This window comes from Colossoma macropomum, unplaced genomic scaffold, assembly GCF_904425465.1.
Source record: "Colossoma macropomum unplaced genomic scaffold, Colossoma_macropomum, whole genome shotgun sequence".
Taxonomy (NCBI): Eukaryota; Metazoa; Chordata; class Actinopteri; order Characiformes; family Serrasalmidae; genus Colossoma; species Colossoma macropomum.
In genome coordinates, this window is record NW_023494789.1 from 21,846,993 (window position 1) to 21,865,284 (window position 18,292).

An 18,292-nucleotide genomic window follows, 5' to 3' on the forward strand; every position below is an offset into this window, starting at 1 on the left:
CGTTCACTCATCAGCTACAAGTCTAAAATGGTGATGAGGTCCATCCCAGACCTGCTTGATGACTCCTCTTGTTACGTGTCCCTTGCTGTGCCCAGGAACCTCAAAGAGGGCTCACCACCACCCTCATCCTCGTCTGACTCTGATGAGGACATTGATGAGCTACCCTTCATACCCATGCCTCTCACAATGATGTTTTCTGGCTCCCGTATGTCTCTGACTGAGATTCATGAGGATGACGAAGTTGCTGGAACACCCACTGGCACCTACCAAAACCTTCATCAGAATAAAGATGTTATGGAATGTGAGTCATCTGATTGTATGCAGAATGTAGACCACACAGAAACCCTAGAACGGACTGAGGCACCAGAGCTGCCAGTGGGATCGAGTTTGGAGGCAGAGCAAGCCTCAGCCAAGCCCAGAAGGAGAGTGTTGCGAAGAGGAAGTTCTGCTGACAGTGCCCTTCTTCTCCACATCACACCTGAAGAAGGTGCTACGGAAGAGGCTTCAGAGGAAAGCAAGAAGAGCATCAAAAAAGCAGTGTCCATGGAGCTGCCACATAGGAGTAACAGTCCTAGTCTGGGTAAATTGAGCCAGGAAGACTATGCGCTGAAACTGGAACTCATGAGGCAAAAACTTCTCAGAGGAGGCTCTATGGATAAGAAGTTGAGTGGGCTTCGTGGTCCCCTGTTTGAGACTCTGGGTGTTGACGATGAAAGGAGGACTGCTTCTTTAGACCGCAACTTGCGGAGAGCTAGAATGGGTGGCCTGACCCGGGCCACCACTGCTTGTCACAGTCCTGGAGAGAGCCCACCCAAGACAAAAGTGTTTCGGAAGAGTGCTTCCTTTACTCATGGTGAATCAGAGCCCATGCCCCTGCATAGGAGATCTGGCGCTCCACTTGAGATTCCATCAGCTCAGTTTGAAGAGAGCAAACTGCAAGAAGCAAAATCCATGTCTGGGCTCACAGAGCAAACCAATTTAGAGCCTCAGTCTGTGCCTCCAAGGGAAATTTCTTCCAAGCCACCGACTCCAGACTTAAAAGCTAAAGAAATCACAGAGGAGGAAGAGAGAAATAGCACAGAGCAGAGTGAGCCTTTGTTGCAGCCTTTAGTACAGAACAATAATCAGAAAATGGAGAAGACAGAGGAGTGTGTGTCTCCTTCAGATTTACAGATGAAAGAAAGTAGTGAAAATCTCCCACATGACATAGCTGTGACAAATTTTAGCACAATGCAGCCAAATGGGAAGTATGGTGCTCCAGACAAACCTTCACCGGTCCTGAAGATCTCAGAGCCAGAAACTTCATCCAGCATTGAATACCCAGCTGTCTTTGCAAAAGTGGCATTTTCTTCTCCGGCGCAGCAACCAACTCTTAGATCTGATATCAAAGACATTGACTCAGAGGAAGTCTTTGAAGCTAGGTTTAAGAAGCGAGAATCCTCTTTAACACGTGGCTTGAAGCACCTCACAAGGACAATAACTGAGGAAAAATCTCCTATTCTTTCACAAAAGTCAGGTGAAGAGGTTTATCGACCAGGGCCAACAGGCGCACCGCTGGAGTTTGTGTCAAGAGTATTGCAGGAAAAGTCCAAGTCATTGCAAGACTTTAGGGAGGTGGACAGGGATCCTGGTCTCGGAGTAATTGGCAGGCTGTCTTTGCGTGCAAAAAAGACTCATGCTACTGACAGAAAAGAGGGAAATACAAAAGAGGACAATCCAGACTCTGTTTCCAGACGAAGAGTGACCTGGGCGCTGGGGCATAGTAAATCTCTGGACAAGAAAGCAGGTGATGCCGGGGACTCTATCCGCGAGAAAGGCGCAGAGAGAGAAAGAGGCCGCAAGAAGCTGTCAGACTCGCCAGTTTTCTCAATGCGACGGAAATTTGAGTCTAAGGTTTCAAGTATATCTGACAGAATGCGTAGTAAGTCACAGGAAAGAAAAGAGAATAAGGAAACACATCCTGAAGTGAATACTAAGTTCACAAACAATACTAAGGAGAAACAAGACATCAAGAAGGTCAGTGATTCACCAGTGTTAGCAATGCGCAAGAAGTTTGAATCAATTTCTGTATCTTTAAGAAACCGAAGTCACTCTGAAGAGAGATGTGGAGAGGAAGACACCAAAAAAGAGGGAAACCGAACACCTCTGCTTGCACGACTCCGCCATTCGCAGTCTGAAGGTGTCAATTTAAAGAAGATGGACATTCCTGAGAACCAATTAGCTTCACAAACTGCCTGTGCAGTGTCCAAAGAGTCACTAGACTCCACATCAAGCGCCCAGTCTATAAAATCATCTCAAAGTATGTGATGCCTTTGTTTCTATGTTCACATGCAGTACATTCAGTCATTTTATATACATAGTACAGTACATAAACTCCTCAATTTTTTTGCAGTATTTATCACTATACAACACAGATATAGATGCATAGATATATTTTGTAATGATGTTTTCTAGTAGTATTTGGTGTTCTTGTCAGAAATCTGGAAACTTTTGCACCAAACGTGGTTTAAATACCTGAAAAGTTCATAAGGTGAAAAGTTGATGAGTGCTGATGGATGTGGTATATCATTACAAAGAAAAATGGCAAGATCTAAACTGCTTTCTGTGTAATATATTATTACAAACTGCCAAAGGAAACATTCTCATTTATTTAAAAGATTTTGAACAGATAAATTTACCCAAACTTTCAAATGGCAGTAAAAGTGGTCTTTAATGTGTTGCTTGGTTCAGATGTTTCTGTTGAGAAAGCATTATTTTTATTTTTTTTCACCTTAGTTTGATATTTTCTTTATAGCCCCTGAAAGTGACCGCAGGTCTCGATGGGACAGTTGGGGGTTGTCCAGAACAAAGAGAGATAGGACACCTTCTCTGTCAAGCATTCCCTCAACCCGTTCAGAAGATGATAGTCAGACCTCACATCGATATACCCGATCTGTCTCTGGTATGTCAGCATTACTGTCAAATGCATTTCTTGTATTACTTGCTATAAAGAACACAGATGTAAAAGTCATTATATTTTTTAGATTTCCCTCCACTTTTCCATATTAAATTGAAGGACCACATTCTTCTGGAGGGAGATCCAGTCACCCTGAGTTGCCTCCCTGCTGGCAGCCCCCAACCAAAAATTGTCTGGTTGAAAGGTAAGATTTAATTGAACTCTCCTTATTTGTCCTTGGTAACAAATTTCAGACTCTGTAATTGTTCAGCTATGTCTCCCTATGCCTTTAGATAAGAAACCTTTAGAGATTGATGACAGAATGAACTTGATGTCTAGTCCGGATGGAAGACAGCTACTGATGATAATGAAGACCGGCAAGAAAGATGCTGGACTTTATGAGTGCGTGGCAACAAATAACCTGGCCTCTGCAACCAGCTCCTGTACCTTGTCTTTAGCTAGTAAGTTCATGCACATTATTCCATCCACGTCAACAATTCATCGGTTATTAAATTAAAGACAGTACAAGTTAAAGCTCTGGACACTCCTATTCATTTGATTTGCCTAGGAAAACTGAGGCCATGAAAACTATGAAAGAATACATATGGAATTATGCAGTGAGATATTGAGAAACATACATTCGGTCAGATGTGACTGGTGCTGTATGTGTAGACCTATTATATTTAGAAGGTCTTGCACCTAATGTGATTATCCTCATTAAGCTTCTTTGTTTTTTTTCTGTTCATACTGTTCTCATACTGTTTTGCTCCCTTGTGTGACATTGTCTGTTTTTTGTCTCCAGGTATTCCAAAACGCCCAGGGACGCCTGAGATTCCTCAGACATACAACAATACAGCCCTGGTGCTATGGAAACCAGCGGACAACAATGCCCCGTGTACATACGCACTTGAGAGGAAAACTGACGGTAAGGTCATTTTTTATGTAATCATAAAGGGTAGTCTTCTACTAAGGTGAACGTTCCCTTTTCTATAAACCCAAAAACATATATATGACATTTAATTTTTCACCAGGTGATTCCAACTGGCTGACTGTGGCTGCAGGAATTGCCGATTGTTATTGCAATGTCACGGACCTTCCATCTGGTGTAAACTTTCGTTTCCGTGTGGCATGTGTGAACAAAGCAGGCCAGGGCCCATACAGCAATGTCTCCAAGAGAGTTGGCATCGGTATTCAAAGTACAAGACATACAGTAGCATCATACTTTAAATGTTCATTATGAACAATTTTAGTAGTCATTTTAAAGAAATGGTTTAGCCAAAAATCAGCTTTCCTAACCCTGATGCCATAGCCATCTGTCCTTTTTTAAAATGTCATTCAGTTCCAGAAACACAAGCAAGTTCATTTGAGATTACTAGGGGAAATCATGCACAATTCAATTATTGGGATGTAAACAAAGTCATTCAAAGTCGTTGGATGTGAAAAAATAACCGCCTCAATTTTTTTTTTACAATAGTACAATAGTAATCAGAACCAGGGGTTGCAATGTCTGCCACACAGATATAGCCATTCTATTTATTATGTAAAACAGCCAGTGAAGCTATATGTCTTTGAGCTTTCATATGTTAAATAAAGTTAAATGTTAAAAAAGGAAAAACAGTGGTAAATCTGAAAAAAATAGTTAGACCTGCATGTACCTAGAAGCATTACACACTTCAAATGTGTAATTCCTATCTCTGCAAATTTTTGAAGTTTGCTTAGAATGATTGCATTTTACATTAAATCACTAAATCTAAACCATGGAATTTTGCAGAAATTTTCAAAAATCGATAGAAATGCCCTTTAAAGCAAGTGTGTGGTGAGCATGATGCTAACTACTACGTGTAAGCATACATTAACCTAATATTTCCAATGCAACACTAAAAAAAACTTGAGATACCAAATATGTCTTGGCTGATTGACTTTCAGGGTAAGAAGAATTGCATTACCTAACACAATTGCTCTGTGTAGTCCATTATGGGAGCACTGTAACATTGGTCTGTTCGGTTGTCTTTCTTATTTACTTGACCAATGTTGTGTTTTACGCTCCATCTGTTTGGCAGTGGCTTCAATCCCCCAGCCTGCTATAGTGAAGACAGTTCCATCAGCTTGTCCTCCTGTGATCACAGCTGCTGTTACATCTGCACAGCCAGCAGCTCCCCTGTCCTCTTATGCAGCTCCACAGACTCTCACCTCCGCTGCCCCTTGGAGAGTTACTGGCACTACACCAGCCTCACCTTCCTCCACATCTAAGCCTTCTACTCCTCAGCCTGTGGTCTCATCACTATCAGCAGCTAATGTTACTCCCATCATTACAGAGCCTAAGGAACAGGCTGATGTTATAAACACTGCCCACACAGTTGCTGTCAACCAGTTGCCCCCAAAGGTGAAATCTGCCCCACCCTTTGTCCCCCCCAAACCAAACAGCCCTGTAAACATGGTTCCCCCCATCACACAAATACAGTCTGTGAGCCAAAGGCCATACACTGCTCCATCTTCAGTGGGTCAGCCAATTTCTCCAGTCCCTACATATGTCCCAGCCTCCACTGCTCCAGTGGCTCCTACCCCAATCACTCCTCCTGTGGTTCTAGCAAGCAGTATCAGTCCTATTGGGGATGGAGCTGTTTCCACTTTGACAGAAACACCCATGGGAAGGGCGATCCCTGCAACCAAAAGTGACACAACTTTGAGGCAGGGAGTTCCACAGAAACCATACATATTTCTGGATGAAAGAGCCAGGTGAGAGGCTATGTGTTGTGTGTGGGTTAGTGATGTAAAAATGTACATGGTGATTCAGCTGCACTGATTTTGTAACGTGACGATCGTTTTCATTTTAATTGAATCAATGAAGTGCATGTTAAAAAAAATTGATTCACGAAAGTAGTTTATTCTTTGTTCTCTTTTTTTCCGCAGGGGTCGATTTGGTGTGATACGGGACTGTCGGGAGAATGCCACTGGGAGAATGTTCATGGCAAAGATTGTGTGCTATGACCAAGAGAACAAGCAGACCGTGATACAGGAGTATGAGATCTTGAAATCCCTTCATAATGAGAGAATCATGGCTTTACATGAGGCTTACGTCACACCCCGCTACCTGGTCCTCATCACAGAGTGCTGCATGGGCAAAGAGATTCTGTACAGCCTTACTGACAGGTAAATGTGTATGTTTCTTCTTGTGTCTTTGTGTCTGTCCATGTAATCGTGCTTATGCAAACTAAAATTGTCAGAGATTATTTAGTCTGCCTATATGATAAATGTATTTTTTCATTCTAGGTTTCGTTACTCTGAGGACGATGTGGTGGGTTACATAGTCCAGATCCTGCAGGGTTTGGAGTATTTGCACAACCACCGGATCCTTCATCTAGACATCAAGCCAGATAACATCATGGTTACCAACCTCAGTGTCATTAAGATCATAGACTTTGGCAGTGCACAAAACTTCAACCCCCTTTTCCTTAAACACTACAGTAGAGATTTAGGAACTTTGGAATACATGGGTAGGTACAACGCATTCGTTGTTTTGGTACATCGTGACAGTAAATACAGTACTGTACATAAGTCAAAGGCCATCTTTTATTTATTTTCCAGTCAAAACAACCATTAAGTACTAGTTATTCATTTTTCATTGTTAGGAAAAAAATCTGAAAATTACACTGAAGCCTCAACAACTAAATATATTATTTTTTCAGTGTGTCAGCCATTTGCCTGTATTACAACTTTGATTCTTTTAGGGAAACATGTTTCAGATTGTTTTATAGAAATCTGCAGGGATATTTTTCCATATTTCTCATGTTCGGTCTTAGAAGTGGGTTGCATTTTCTGCTTCACACAGTCCAAGTGATCCTAAACACATTCAGTGATGTTGAGGTCTGAACTCTGTGGTGACTAGTCCATTGTTCTGAAAAAACAGTAGCTTCTGTGTTTGATTTGCAGATGTTCTTCATTTTTGTCTTTCCTTTTATCAGTAACAGCTTCTTGACAGCTACACATCCTTTCGGACTCATAGCGTTGGGTTGTCTTCTTACAGTGGAAGGATGGACAGAAACACATGGCTTTTTTAAGATCTGAAGCAAGAGTGGAGCTTGATTTTCTTTCAGCTCTCAAAGATGAAAGCTGTTTATCTGTTAGTGACAGTTTTTGTGGTCCACCAGGTCTTGCAGAGTTATTAGGAGACCCATTTTTTTCCTTTTAATAATCACAAGTCCTTTTTCTTCTTTTAATAATTTTCTGAGCTCTTTTTGGAAACTCCTGATTTTCAATTATAAAAATATCTCCTGAAAAACTAATAATTGTAATTAATGGCAGTTATGACTGAAAATGAAATAAATGAAGGGTTATCTCTGACTTTTGCACAGTGTTGTAGGAGTTAGAGTTTGAATGTCTATTCAAAACCTCACCTAATGATCAGTATGGTTGTGAAGATAAATGCTTTACCCTGTTGTGGATTTATCAACTACAGCAGTTGCGCATAAACCATGATTTGGCCAAACTCTTAAGTCTGATGTGTGTCTGCATTAGAAATGTAGAACAGAAACTTATGTGTTTCTACTCACTCTTATGGCTAAAGCACCAGAGATGCTTAAAGGGGATGCTGTGGGGCCTGCAGCAGATATATGGAGTTTGGGAGTTCTTACATACGTTATGTAAGTATGACTTAATCAACTTTACTTCCACTTGTGTGAGCAGTTTAAAAATAACAGGACATTTATCATTTATCATTTAATGTTAATGCTACAGGGTTGTCTGTTCTAAGTAGCATGCCTTTTCTCATACATTTGTCAATTCTGTGTATCTGACTGGTTTTCGTTGTGCATGCAGGCTAAGTGGCAGGCTTCCGTTCCAAGAGAATGACCGGCAGCAGACAGAGACCAAAATACACGCAGCAAAGTTCGACTCGACTAAGCTGTACCCAAATGTTTCCCAAAGTGCCTTGGCTTTCCTCAAAAAATTGCTAAATGGCTATCAGTGGTGAGTGTACAACCACAAATCCTGCAAATCTCTTCACTCTCAAAGGTTTTGTTGTTTTTTTCTGTTTGGAGATCGTCATGCAAAGGGTCTAACTCACGTGTCTTGATTACTTCATTTATCATTTACTGGTTATTTTAATTTTTAAGTAATACTGGTTATATAATTTTTCTTTTTTTCAAATTTTTAGTCACCGTATGACTCTGAGTGTGGCATGTCTGCCTAGATGACAGCTGATACACCACTGGCTAAAGATTTCTGCATGAATGACTGACATGCTTGTGATTGTTGTGTTAACACACACAACTTCATCCTAAAAGAGCATCCTAAAACAGATCATTGTCCAGTGCACATTGTCCAGTGCACTATTCTGTCCTCCCAGAGATGACTGGATGGTGTTAGTCTGGAGCCTTACTGTTTTATTATTGAATTGATGCCTTAGTATGGTCTTAATTTACTACAGTGTACTTAACATCACTGATGTGTACCTCTTTTCCAAGAGACGTTCTGTTTTCCAACATGTAGCCTAACATTACTTTTACTGGCCTGACATTAACCACTTAGGTCAGGTAGTTAAGTAATTACTCACTATCAGCAGGAACAGAAAATGAGTTGCGCCTCGGGTGCTTAACTTGCATTGTCATGCTGCTGTAAAATGGCACCACTTTGCATATCATGCATTGCACACAGTGACGTTTGTGGGTCTTTTGTGGTAGTGAAAGAATTTACACACATATAAATATTATAGGGTACTTTTTAAAAAAAAGTAAATGCAACTAGACCAGTACAGTTTTAATAACTGAAATAGGCAATTAATTAAAGCTTTGATAATACTAATTATGTAGATATAAAATGCACATAGATAGAAATGCAAATATATATGCATATATTAAAGTTATGAAAATGTATATTATGTCCTTGCTGATAAGATGTTTAAAAATGATCATTTTGAATTATTTTGTTTTTTAAATTATTTTTTCATCTTATTTGTCATTGACCCATATGCAGATCTTACTGGCTTGTCAAGTAGAATAAACCTCTGGTTTATATCAATTTGCCCAGGACCCGACCCACCACTAAAGACTGCTTCAGCAACGCTTGGCTGCAGGATTCTTACCTGATGAAGCTACGACGGCAGACCCTGACCTTCACCACCACACGACTGAAGGAGTTTCTTGGAGATCACCAGCACCGACGGGCTGAGTCAGCCACCAAACACAAGGTCCTCTTGCGGGCCTACCAGAGTGGGCCTCAGTCGCCAGCCTCACCTACAGCACCCAGCCTATCCAGCACACCTGGCACCTAATAAAAACCTTCACTCCACGCAGAGCTCTAGATTACCAGAAGGCTGAGAGGCCCCACTCTCTTCTAACCAACTACTAAGGACAGGAGTGGAAGAAGCGAAGTGGATTCTTTATCCCAAGTTGAAAAGCATTAAATGTTAATGAATACTGTTGATGTGTACTACTAGTAGGTAAGTAATAACAGGTTGAACTGTGGTAGTTTGAAGATCATGGCACAAATGTAATTTTAAAAGGTATGGTATACAGAGCAATACGAAACTCCATGTGTTTGGCCTTTGGCTGAGGAATGTAGTAACTGTTCATGTTTTTTTTCTAATTTCAGCATACCCCAACAGAATTTCTCATATTAAACTATTAGGCACTGCAGAAAGACAGGACACACTGGCCTGTATATGAAGCAGATTACAACAACTCAGCTTTCTTAACACTATCAAAGTTTCATATTTGCTAGTGTTTTTTTATTTTTCTGATGTTCTATTTTCAGTTGCACCTGACTGTTGCTAAAATATTTTATCTGTCGGAATGATTGTAAATGTATCAAACAGTTAAGGATAATGATCTGTACTCTGTATATTGGCTTAAATACAGTGTTTGCTCAGAAAGGACACAGAGAGTGGCTGTGAAAAGAGTTTTGCTGCACTGAATGATCGCTGGTCGTCCTCCTGGAAATCAGCCTTAATGCTAATGCTCTACAGATTTGATCCAAATCTAACCAGCTTGATCCAGCAAATCAGTTTCTTTTGAAGGGCCCATATTCTGTTCTGTATTCTTCTCATATTTTTTCTTGAGGTCAGTTTATAATGTATTTTATTGTAATCTTTTTATGTGCATTACCATCACAGTGGTTTTCCAACCTCTTTTTATCCCATTGAAAAGCTGCTTTTGTAGTTGTGCCTTTAAGATCTCGCCATATAAATGATCCCTGTTCTGATTGGCTGACCCCTTCACAAGTGCCCTGTGTTGTGCCTACTGCAAAAAGCAGTCTGGGCTGAAATGTGCATCAGTGAGTTGGATAAACTGCGCTAGGCTAAATATGTGGTTTTATGTAAATATGTTTGTGGTTGTGACATTACAAACATGAATTCAAAAAGGGCTGTTTTTGCAACATATTTGCCAAATATGGACTGGGGTGTGAACAGCACATCTTGAAACTTATCAATTTGCATAGTACATTAAACTTGTATATATTTCAAAAATGCAAACAAATTTTGTTTTTCTGTGATTATGGGCCCTTTAAAGACTGCAAGTTGGAACCAACTCTACTGGAAAGTAGAAATCCAGGAGAAGGCCAGTGTCCATGGATATATAGGAAATGTTGCACAGTGTTCATTGAAAGTATGATCATGAATGTATGTATGTGTGGTAGATGTGTCAGTACTCCTAGATGTCAAATAGCTCAATGTTACTTCATTGCAGCTGTGTAAAGTTCTATTTATTTATGTATTTATTTCTCAGTGGTTGCATCCATGTATATTATTCTTGGTCTGGCATGCATTCACAGAGCACTTTTTCAAACAAGACAGTAGTAAACGTGGATTCAACTCGGTCATAATTCAGTTCGTATTTCTGCTGGGGTTTTTGTAAAATACAATGGGAACTGTAATGCTGTGTAAATATGTTCACAAGTTTTTGTTTGTACTTCTGGAAATCATTTTGAATTTTTTTTGCAATGTGTAATTTGAATTACTGAAGTGTTCACTGAATAAAAAAAAACTTGCATTGTATTGTTTAATATAAATGTTTATTCATCCTTATTGCTTTGGGAACATTGTAGGCAAATCCTTTATATGACGCAAACACAATCAAGAGCTTCTCAAAGCAGTAACGAAAGATTTTCCCTGAAACTGGCAGGTGATTCATTAAATCAATGCAGCATATTTTAATCTCGGAAACATATAAAACACACCAAATATTTTACCCACTTTCAGTGATTTTTTTTTTAAATGACCAATTTTCCTTTCATTTTATATACTGATAATTACTACAAAAAGTGTTTCATACAAATCAAAGTGATTTCTAGTTATTTTCTTCATTCCATAGACTTCTGAAAAAAAAGGTTACCCATATAAGACTTATTATATATTCCACACCAGTACACTGTGCAGCTTAAATGTGTATGGCTTTACGTGTTGATCTTATGCTGTGCATTCTTACATCCGTCTTCCAATGCATTCCTTCACTTTCATCATGGTTTCCATTATTAATAATCTGGGTATTCCATCAGTGTAAGCTAAAGTATGAAAACCTTACAGCATCTTAAGGCCAGTGCACATTGTAATGAAAATGCTATAACTCGATGACTTTTTACAGGAATCTCATTAGGGGCTCAAGGTGCAAAGATGCAGGCTTACACCTAACAAAAGGAAGGTGTATTCCATTATTTCCTGAAGCCAATCAAAATGACAGATTTCTTCTCCTGCTTTAGAAGAGCAGTGACATTTTTAAATTAAAAAGCTAAATGAAAACACAAATTATTGCTATTTGCCTTTGCATTTAAACGTGTTGATTGAAATGCCATCACACTGAAGCCCTCATACTTTAAATCACTTTGACGGTTACTCAGCAATTGATGGGAAGATGATATAAAATATGGCTACTTGTTTTTGTTGCTTCACAAGGTTGAGGAGGATGGGATCGAAAGACCATTAATCATTGTAATGCTGCTACTTTAGCATATATCGCTACCCTCTCTACCTACTTAACTAGATTCACCTCTGACTTGCTCTCTACAGCACTCTCAGTTTAGCACTGCTTTTGGCTTTCCCTGTAGTGAACTTTACTGTCCCACTCATATCTGAGCTGGTGTTTTTGAAGGTGAGACTATAGAGGGTCCCTTTGTTCTCCAGACGGATGTCGGGCCCTGGCTGAATGGTTTCTCCATTCAGGGTCCAGACGGGGTGTTTGATAAGGGGTACAGACACTTTGCACTGGAACCGCGCTGGGTCTGGAGCGTTCACCTCGACATCTTCCAGCTCCTTCACCAACATGATGGATTGGGCTGGGTGGACAAATCGTACATGCTCAGTTAGCCTGAGTTATTTGGCCCAACTACAATTTTAACTCCATAAGCATTTTAGTTGTAAAACATCCTGTTTTTTGTTACTTGTTGATCTCAATGGTATATCATTATCTCTATGACTGATACAAACATTCATGAGCCATCCTTTACTATATTCTCAACAAGTGGGCCAGTGCATGTGCGGCGAACACCAAGAGAACAGTACAGGGCTAAATGCTTGACCTCTACAGAAAGGCGTCTGGTGGCTCTATTATGCTATGAGGGACATTTTGCATGGTTTGGATCCACTGAAACATTTCTATCCTATGAGAGTAGTCTCTTTCTGTCCCCATTCACAGGACATGAGGGGTCACTAATGGGGTTTTGATGAGTCTAAAAAAGGGGTATAAGTGAAATGTTATGGCCTTCACAGTCACCAGATCTCAACCCAACTGAACAACAAATTTAAGATTTTGGTCTGAAGTGCTTGATTCCACTATCTACCACCACCATCCAGTGCAGGAATGTCTTTTGGAAGAATGTGGCTCCAAAAACAGCTAGACATTGTAACAATACAAGAATCTTTGATGCTATATAGAACTCTTTTCAAAAACACTCTCCATCAATGTGAAGAACCATTTAACGATGCAAAGAATCCTTGAATCATGCAAAGGTTTCTTTGAATGTTCATAGTAAAGAACTCTTGAAAACCATCAATTTTAAGAGTGCATAAATGCATACTGTGTTGTTTGATGGGTGCATAGAATTAATCAAAAGTGTGTTAATTATGCTTCAGCATGTGCACTGTGATATTATTATCACTATAGACCTAAAATGATTACCTCTATAGCCTGTCAGTAAAAGAAAACAATAAAATCTGATAATGAACACAAAAGTAGAGGCCCCATGTTAATGTCACTGGGGCTTCATCTATTAATAAACCCCCTCTAGCCAAGGACCCCAGACTTCACTTCACTTCTCTTACCTTCCACCATAAGCTTGGCTGTGGACGAGTGCTCGCCCACCTCAATGTTGTAAGTACCCTCATCCTCTACCGCCACCTGGTGGATGACCAGTTTGTGGTAGCAGCCCTCGCTGAAGATCTCCATGCGCTCGGAGGACTCCAGCTCCTCATCGCCTTTGTACCAGGTGACCTCACAGTGAGGGGAGGACACAGTGCACTCCAGGATCACCCGATGCTTCTCCAACGCTGTGCGGTCCCTAAGTGGACGCACAATGCTCACAGGTAGTTCTGTCCAAAGAAGCAGAAGAAGGGGTTTGTGTACCTTAGAGGTGGTACTGAAGTTTGGAACCATGATGTTTACCATAGTTATTATTTACAAACAAATGTTTATTACATAAACAATTGAATATATACAGTACCTTGAACCTCAAGGTATGCAACCGATTCAACTTGTTTGGACACAAATTTAATCTCGCCAGCATCCTCTGTTGTAACGTTGCATATTAGAAGGAAGTGCTTTGTACCTGTTAAGAAAAAGGAAAAATGTTTGACCAGTTGGAAAACACTTGCTGTCCTTTACACTGTCTGAACATTTCGTGATGAATGAACCAACAGAAATGGTCCAACATAAGTTGAAATAAAATACTATTACCATGAACATACAATTAAAATGAAAAATATTTTTCCTTCCTCTATAAAGATTTTGAAGAGGTTTTTTTACTACATTGATGATATGTAAGAGATGTGTAATGTTGAAATGATGGAAGTTTTGTACTAGGAGCGTCTCAATGACTAAATGCATGACATGCTGACCCTCTCGGCGAGTCTTGATGGTACTGCTGGGCCGGATTCTATGGCCATTCTTGTACCACTCTCCAGGCATGTCCTCCATGGACACCTCACACATGAAGACAGCATTCTGGTCCTCCTTAATGTACAAATCCTCCAACTCAGTGATGATCTCCAACTCCCGCTCTGAAACCCACAGCAGAGAAAACAGAAGAGGTTAGCATCTGAGATGCAAAATTTATATGTTGGAATTTATGAATATATTGAATAACATCTAAAAATCTGAGAACAAAGATTTTTTTTCATTTATACCTGGAAATAAACAACAGAATTTAGAAAAATTTAAAGCAAAGAAAAGTCAAGATTCTGAACTCTTCTAGGTCACTATTCAAATATATACATTTATGACACTGAGCATAATATAGCCTTTGTACAAAAAGGTCAGATTTTCTTTTGAGTCTTATCCCTTCCATTGAAACACATGCGCAGATGACTCTCAGCTGGATTTGATCTACTGCTCGAGTGCATGCTGTGATTAAAGCAAAAGGGGCGTTTCTAATACTAAAAAATTCTACCATTCATTATATTTCAAACATTCTACTTTCTGCTCAGATTGTTAGGCTGATAATATAATTTGTAATGAAAAACATTTTGCTACATTAAAAAACAATGCAACACAGAAGCATTTTTACTAGGGATCTTAGACTTTTGGATAAGTGTAAACATTGTCTTCATTTTTACTATATACTACATTTTAGAATAATACTGAAGACATCAACACCATGAATCAACACATTTGGAATTACTATAAAAATACTGACCTATAATCAAAAAAGCCTGGATCTTCTGATAGGGCACCCTCTGATAGGTCCACCCTCTCAGTACAATAAACAGTGATAGGTATTAGGAAAGATGTTTTATGACAAAACCCATACCATAGATTTCAAGCTTGCAGAATGTGCAGAGGTCACCGATTTCGCAGGTGTAGAGGCCAGAGTCACTGACGCTACTCTGCATGATCTGCAGACAGCGCTTACGACCCATTGAGTAGATCCTCAAGCCTTTATCTGACTTAAGCTCCACTCCATTCTGCCATTAGAAATGTACACAGCGCACATGTATCAGAGAACAGATACATAATACATACACAGGTTTTCTTTTAGTGAGCTCTTGAGTGGCAATACCTTCAGCCATCGGACTTCCACATTTTGCCTGGACAGCTCACACTCCAGCATGACAGGTGAGCCTTCCTCCAGCCGGATATCAGACAACTTCTTTATGATTGCGACTGGAGTCTCTGCAAATAAAGGAAAGACAATTGTCTATTGTTTCACCTTCTGCAACTGAAGAAAGCCAAATAAAAATGCACTTTTAAATATTTCCTTGGGATGGATCAATGACATGATGTGCTTTTTGGTGCCCATTATTTTCCTACAATGTATACTTTATATACATTTTTGAAACATCAAAATATGCATAAAATTCACTTAAAAGAATGTCAGGTGGTGCGACCATTCAACCATGTGTGAAGATTAAGGAAACCATTAAAAATAAGTCTAAATCAAATAGTTTAACACGAATCTCAAGTTTGAAACCCTTAAAACCATAGCAGTGTGAAAAATAGGGCAGCTTCAAATGTACTCCAACTCATTGAAAAACATTTGTCTGGAAATTCTGATTTCTCCAAATGTCACACAGACTAACAACAATGGACTTTTATTCTGACATGCTTTTAGGAAAAAGTGGCATTTCACCATGAAGAAGACCCCAAGTGACCTGTACGGTGCAACAGCAAGGACAGCAGCCCTTTCAAAAATGTTGAAAAAGTGGTCTTTTTTGGGGCATAATTCAGTTTACAAAGTCAGGCCACGTGACCTCATGAAAATCAAAATATTTATTTATTTATTTTAAATATATGTGTATGAGTGTCCAAGTACAAAGACTAGTTTACACACATTTTTAGTAACGGTACATATCTTTAAAATACATTTTTTTATTAAAGTGTGGTAACGCCACCTGAAATATTTAAGGTGGTAAAATTAAAACATGTATGTAGTTATAATTTATACTATTATAAAAGCTATGAAACAAATATTAACACATTTATTTTTTTTATTTTTATTTTGAAAGCCTTATTTGTCACTGTCTTGGACAAACTGTTTATTTAGTTGTCAGTCTCAGTACATGACAATTACAATATATATATATATATATTATATATATATATATAAAGATGTATCTCCATTATTGTATAGTATTGTATAGTATTGTATAGTATAGCTTTACAGTACTAATAGAAATCACTTGTAACAAACCCTTTTTACATTGACTTACATTTTAGTAAGTTACTGTTTTGGAGATGTTTTTCTTTTGATAGTAAGGATATTTATTCAATTTTATTTTTACTCTTATATAGTAAGTACTCATTATTCATTTTTCAAGGAAATAAGATAATCCACTTGCATTTTTGAGTTTCAAAAATGGTTAAAAGACAGAGAGAAATTGGCATTCCTAACAACCATGCAAGAGCTTCTTGACCACCAAAAGCTTTGAGAGATGATTTTGAGAGATCTTGCTTCACATTTGAAAGGGTATGAAAGGATGTGTCAACGTCAAAGAAGCCATTACTGAGAAAAAGGAAATGGAAAAAACCAAGAACATTTACAATTCAAACAGGAAGCTGCTAGTGTTCTCAGAACAAAGGGCTTGAATTAACCAACAATTTCTAAGAAGATTATGACATTCACCAATGTTTTCATATTTAGGATTTGTTCTTAGGTACGAACAGAATCTACACACAATCAAATGCACAAAGGTGTGAACAGTTCTGCACTTTAAGAACACGTCATGAATACAACGTAGACTTTTTCTTAGGACCTTTCTCAAGAACAAATTTAAGAAAAACTTAGGAAGATATTGGTAAATGAGGCCCAATGAGTCCATCCCAATAGTCCAGACCCCAACATCACTGAATGTGTTTGTAATTACTTGAACCAAAAGAAGCAGGAAATGAAATCAACTTCTGAGACTGAACTTTGGCGGTCTGCAACAATATCACTTCAGGTTTCTTTAAAAAAAAACTGAAAGAAAGTCTCTTGGAAAGAATGGCAATGAATGGTGATTGCAAATTCTAAATGGTGCATATGGCATCATAATATAGGCCAACACTAACGAAAGTTTAAAAGGTTGGTGTAAGATGCTCACCTTTTACCACAAGCCGTGCTGAGGTCCGGAGCCCATCTGCAGAGAAGGCGATGGTGCCTGTGTCCTCCAGGGTGAGGTTGGTGAGCGTGAGGCTATGCACACATCCATTGGCACTGACCCAGATGGTGTTGTTGGGTTTGACCCTCAGTCCGTCCTTCTGCCACACGCCCTCCACGTCCGCATGGGACAGCTCCAACTCAAATGAGGCTGTTTCTCTCTCAAATGTCTCGATGTCCATCAGCCCCTTGCATATGGTGATCTTCCTGGCTTTAAAAGTCAACAGGTTCTGTTCAATCATCCCATCAATAGTTGATTGTGCTTTTTACACAAAGGACACAACCTCTCTAACTGATTATTCTAGTGTTATTTTTCACTTTGCTCCTGTCACAGCAGTGCTATTATGTAGCGTTCTATCTGTACAACAAGAACAGCAGAAGCAATAACGCCCCTCACGCCACAATGATCATGTAATCATTCTAAAGCTTTATAGAGCTCTTTTGCTTTTAAAGGACAATGATATAGTGACATTTTTTGTGTCCAAGTTTTCTACAAAAAAGGAACAAATACATGACATGTATCACATAATTCTAAAGTACTGCTTTATGTGCATATATTTTTGGGGCAAAAAAAAAAAAGTCTAAAAATGCTAAGTGGTGTGACCCTTGAACTATACATGCAGATTAAGTAGGTATATAAAATTCTAAATAAAATAGTTTGCCATGACTTCATGCTTGACACTTAAAATCATAACATGTTTTTAAACATGATAGATTTAAAAGTATTCAACTTACTGAAAAACTTTTGTCATGTCATGTGGCACAGTCAACATTGAAAGACTTTTATTGACATGCCTTGAGCGTATTTGAGTGGCTAAATACAAAGCCTAGTTTATACATTTTTTCAGTAGTCATAAACAACATAATAACTGCATAATAATATAAATAACATAAAATATAAGTATATTTTTTATTAATATGCAGGCATGCCACCTGATACTGATTATCCTGTTTAATAATGTATAAAAATACACAAGTACAAAAATACACAACACATCCTCTTTAATTAGAATTGTTTTAATTATTATTTTGATAGCTTTTCTGTAACTGACCTTTAATAAACAACGCACTGACATTTTT

At 38.8% G+C, this 18,292-nt stretch overlaps 2 protein-coding genes across 7 annotated transcripts in view; one reads left to right on the forward strand and one right to left on the reverse strand.

Annotated features, from left to right (window-relative positions):
* Positions 1-10,912, forward strand: part of spega (striated muscle enriched protein kinase a) — a 43,036-nt gene extending 32,124 nt beyond the window's left edge. For all 5 annotated transcript variants that reach the window (XM_036570557.1, XM_036570558.1, XM_036570559.1 and 2 more), the window contains 12 exons: positions 1-2,299; positions 2,795-2,941; positions 3,024-3,140; positions 3,229-3,396; positions 3,738-3,860; positions 3,967-4,122; positions 4,996-5,671; positions 5,846-6,085; positions 6,206-6,429; positions 7,500-7,575; positions 7,751-7,900; positions 8,960-10,912. In XM_036570557.1, the coding sequence (XP_036426450.1) occupies positions 1-2,299; positions 2,795-2,941; positions 3,024-3,140; positions 3,229-3,396; positions 3,738-3,860; positions 3,967-4,122; positions 4,996-5,671; positions 5,846-6,085; positions 6,206-6,429; positions 7,500-7,575; positions 7,751-7,900; positions 8,960-9,203 (4,620 nt within the window). In that variant the 3' untranslated portion in view covers positions 9,204-10,912. The remainder of the gene's footprint in view (positions 2,300-2,794; positions 2,942-3,023; positions 3,141-3,228; positions 3,397-3,737; positions 3,861-3,966; positions 4,123-4,995; positions 5,672-5,845; positions 6,086-6,205; positions 6,430-7,499; positions 7,576-7,750; positions 7,901-8,959) is intronic.
* Positions 10,913-11,168: 256 nt separating this feature from the next.
* obsl1a (obscurin like cytoskeletal adaptor 1a) overlaps positions 11,169-18,292 on the reverse strand; it is a 38,634-nt gene continuing 31,510 nt past the window's right edge. For both annotated transcript variants that reach the window (XM_036570564.1, XM_036570563.1), the window contains 7 exons: positions 17,157-17,423; positions 15,137-15,249; positions 14,888-15,041; positions 13,977-14,138; positions 13,583-13,687; positions 13,185-13,451; positions 11,169-12,199 (listed from right to left, as the gene is read on the reverse strand). In XM_036570564.1, the coding sequence (XP_036426457.1) occupies positions 11,928-12,199; positions 13,185-13,451; positions 13,583-13,687; positions 13,977-14,138; positions 14,888-15,041; positions 15,137-15,249; positions 17,157-17,423 (1,340 nt within the window). In that variant the 3' untranslated portion in view covers positions 11,169-11,927. The remainder of the gene's footprint in view (positions 12,200-13,184; positions 13,452-13,582; positions 13,688-13,976; positions 14,139-14,887; positions 15,042-15,136; positions 15,250-17,156; positions 17,424-18,292) is intronic.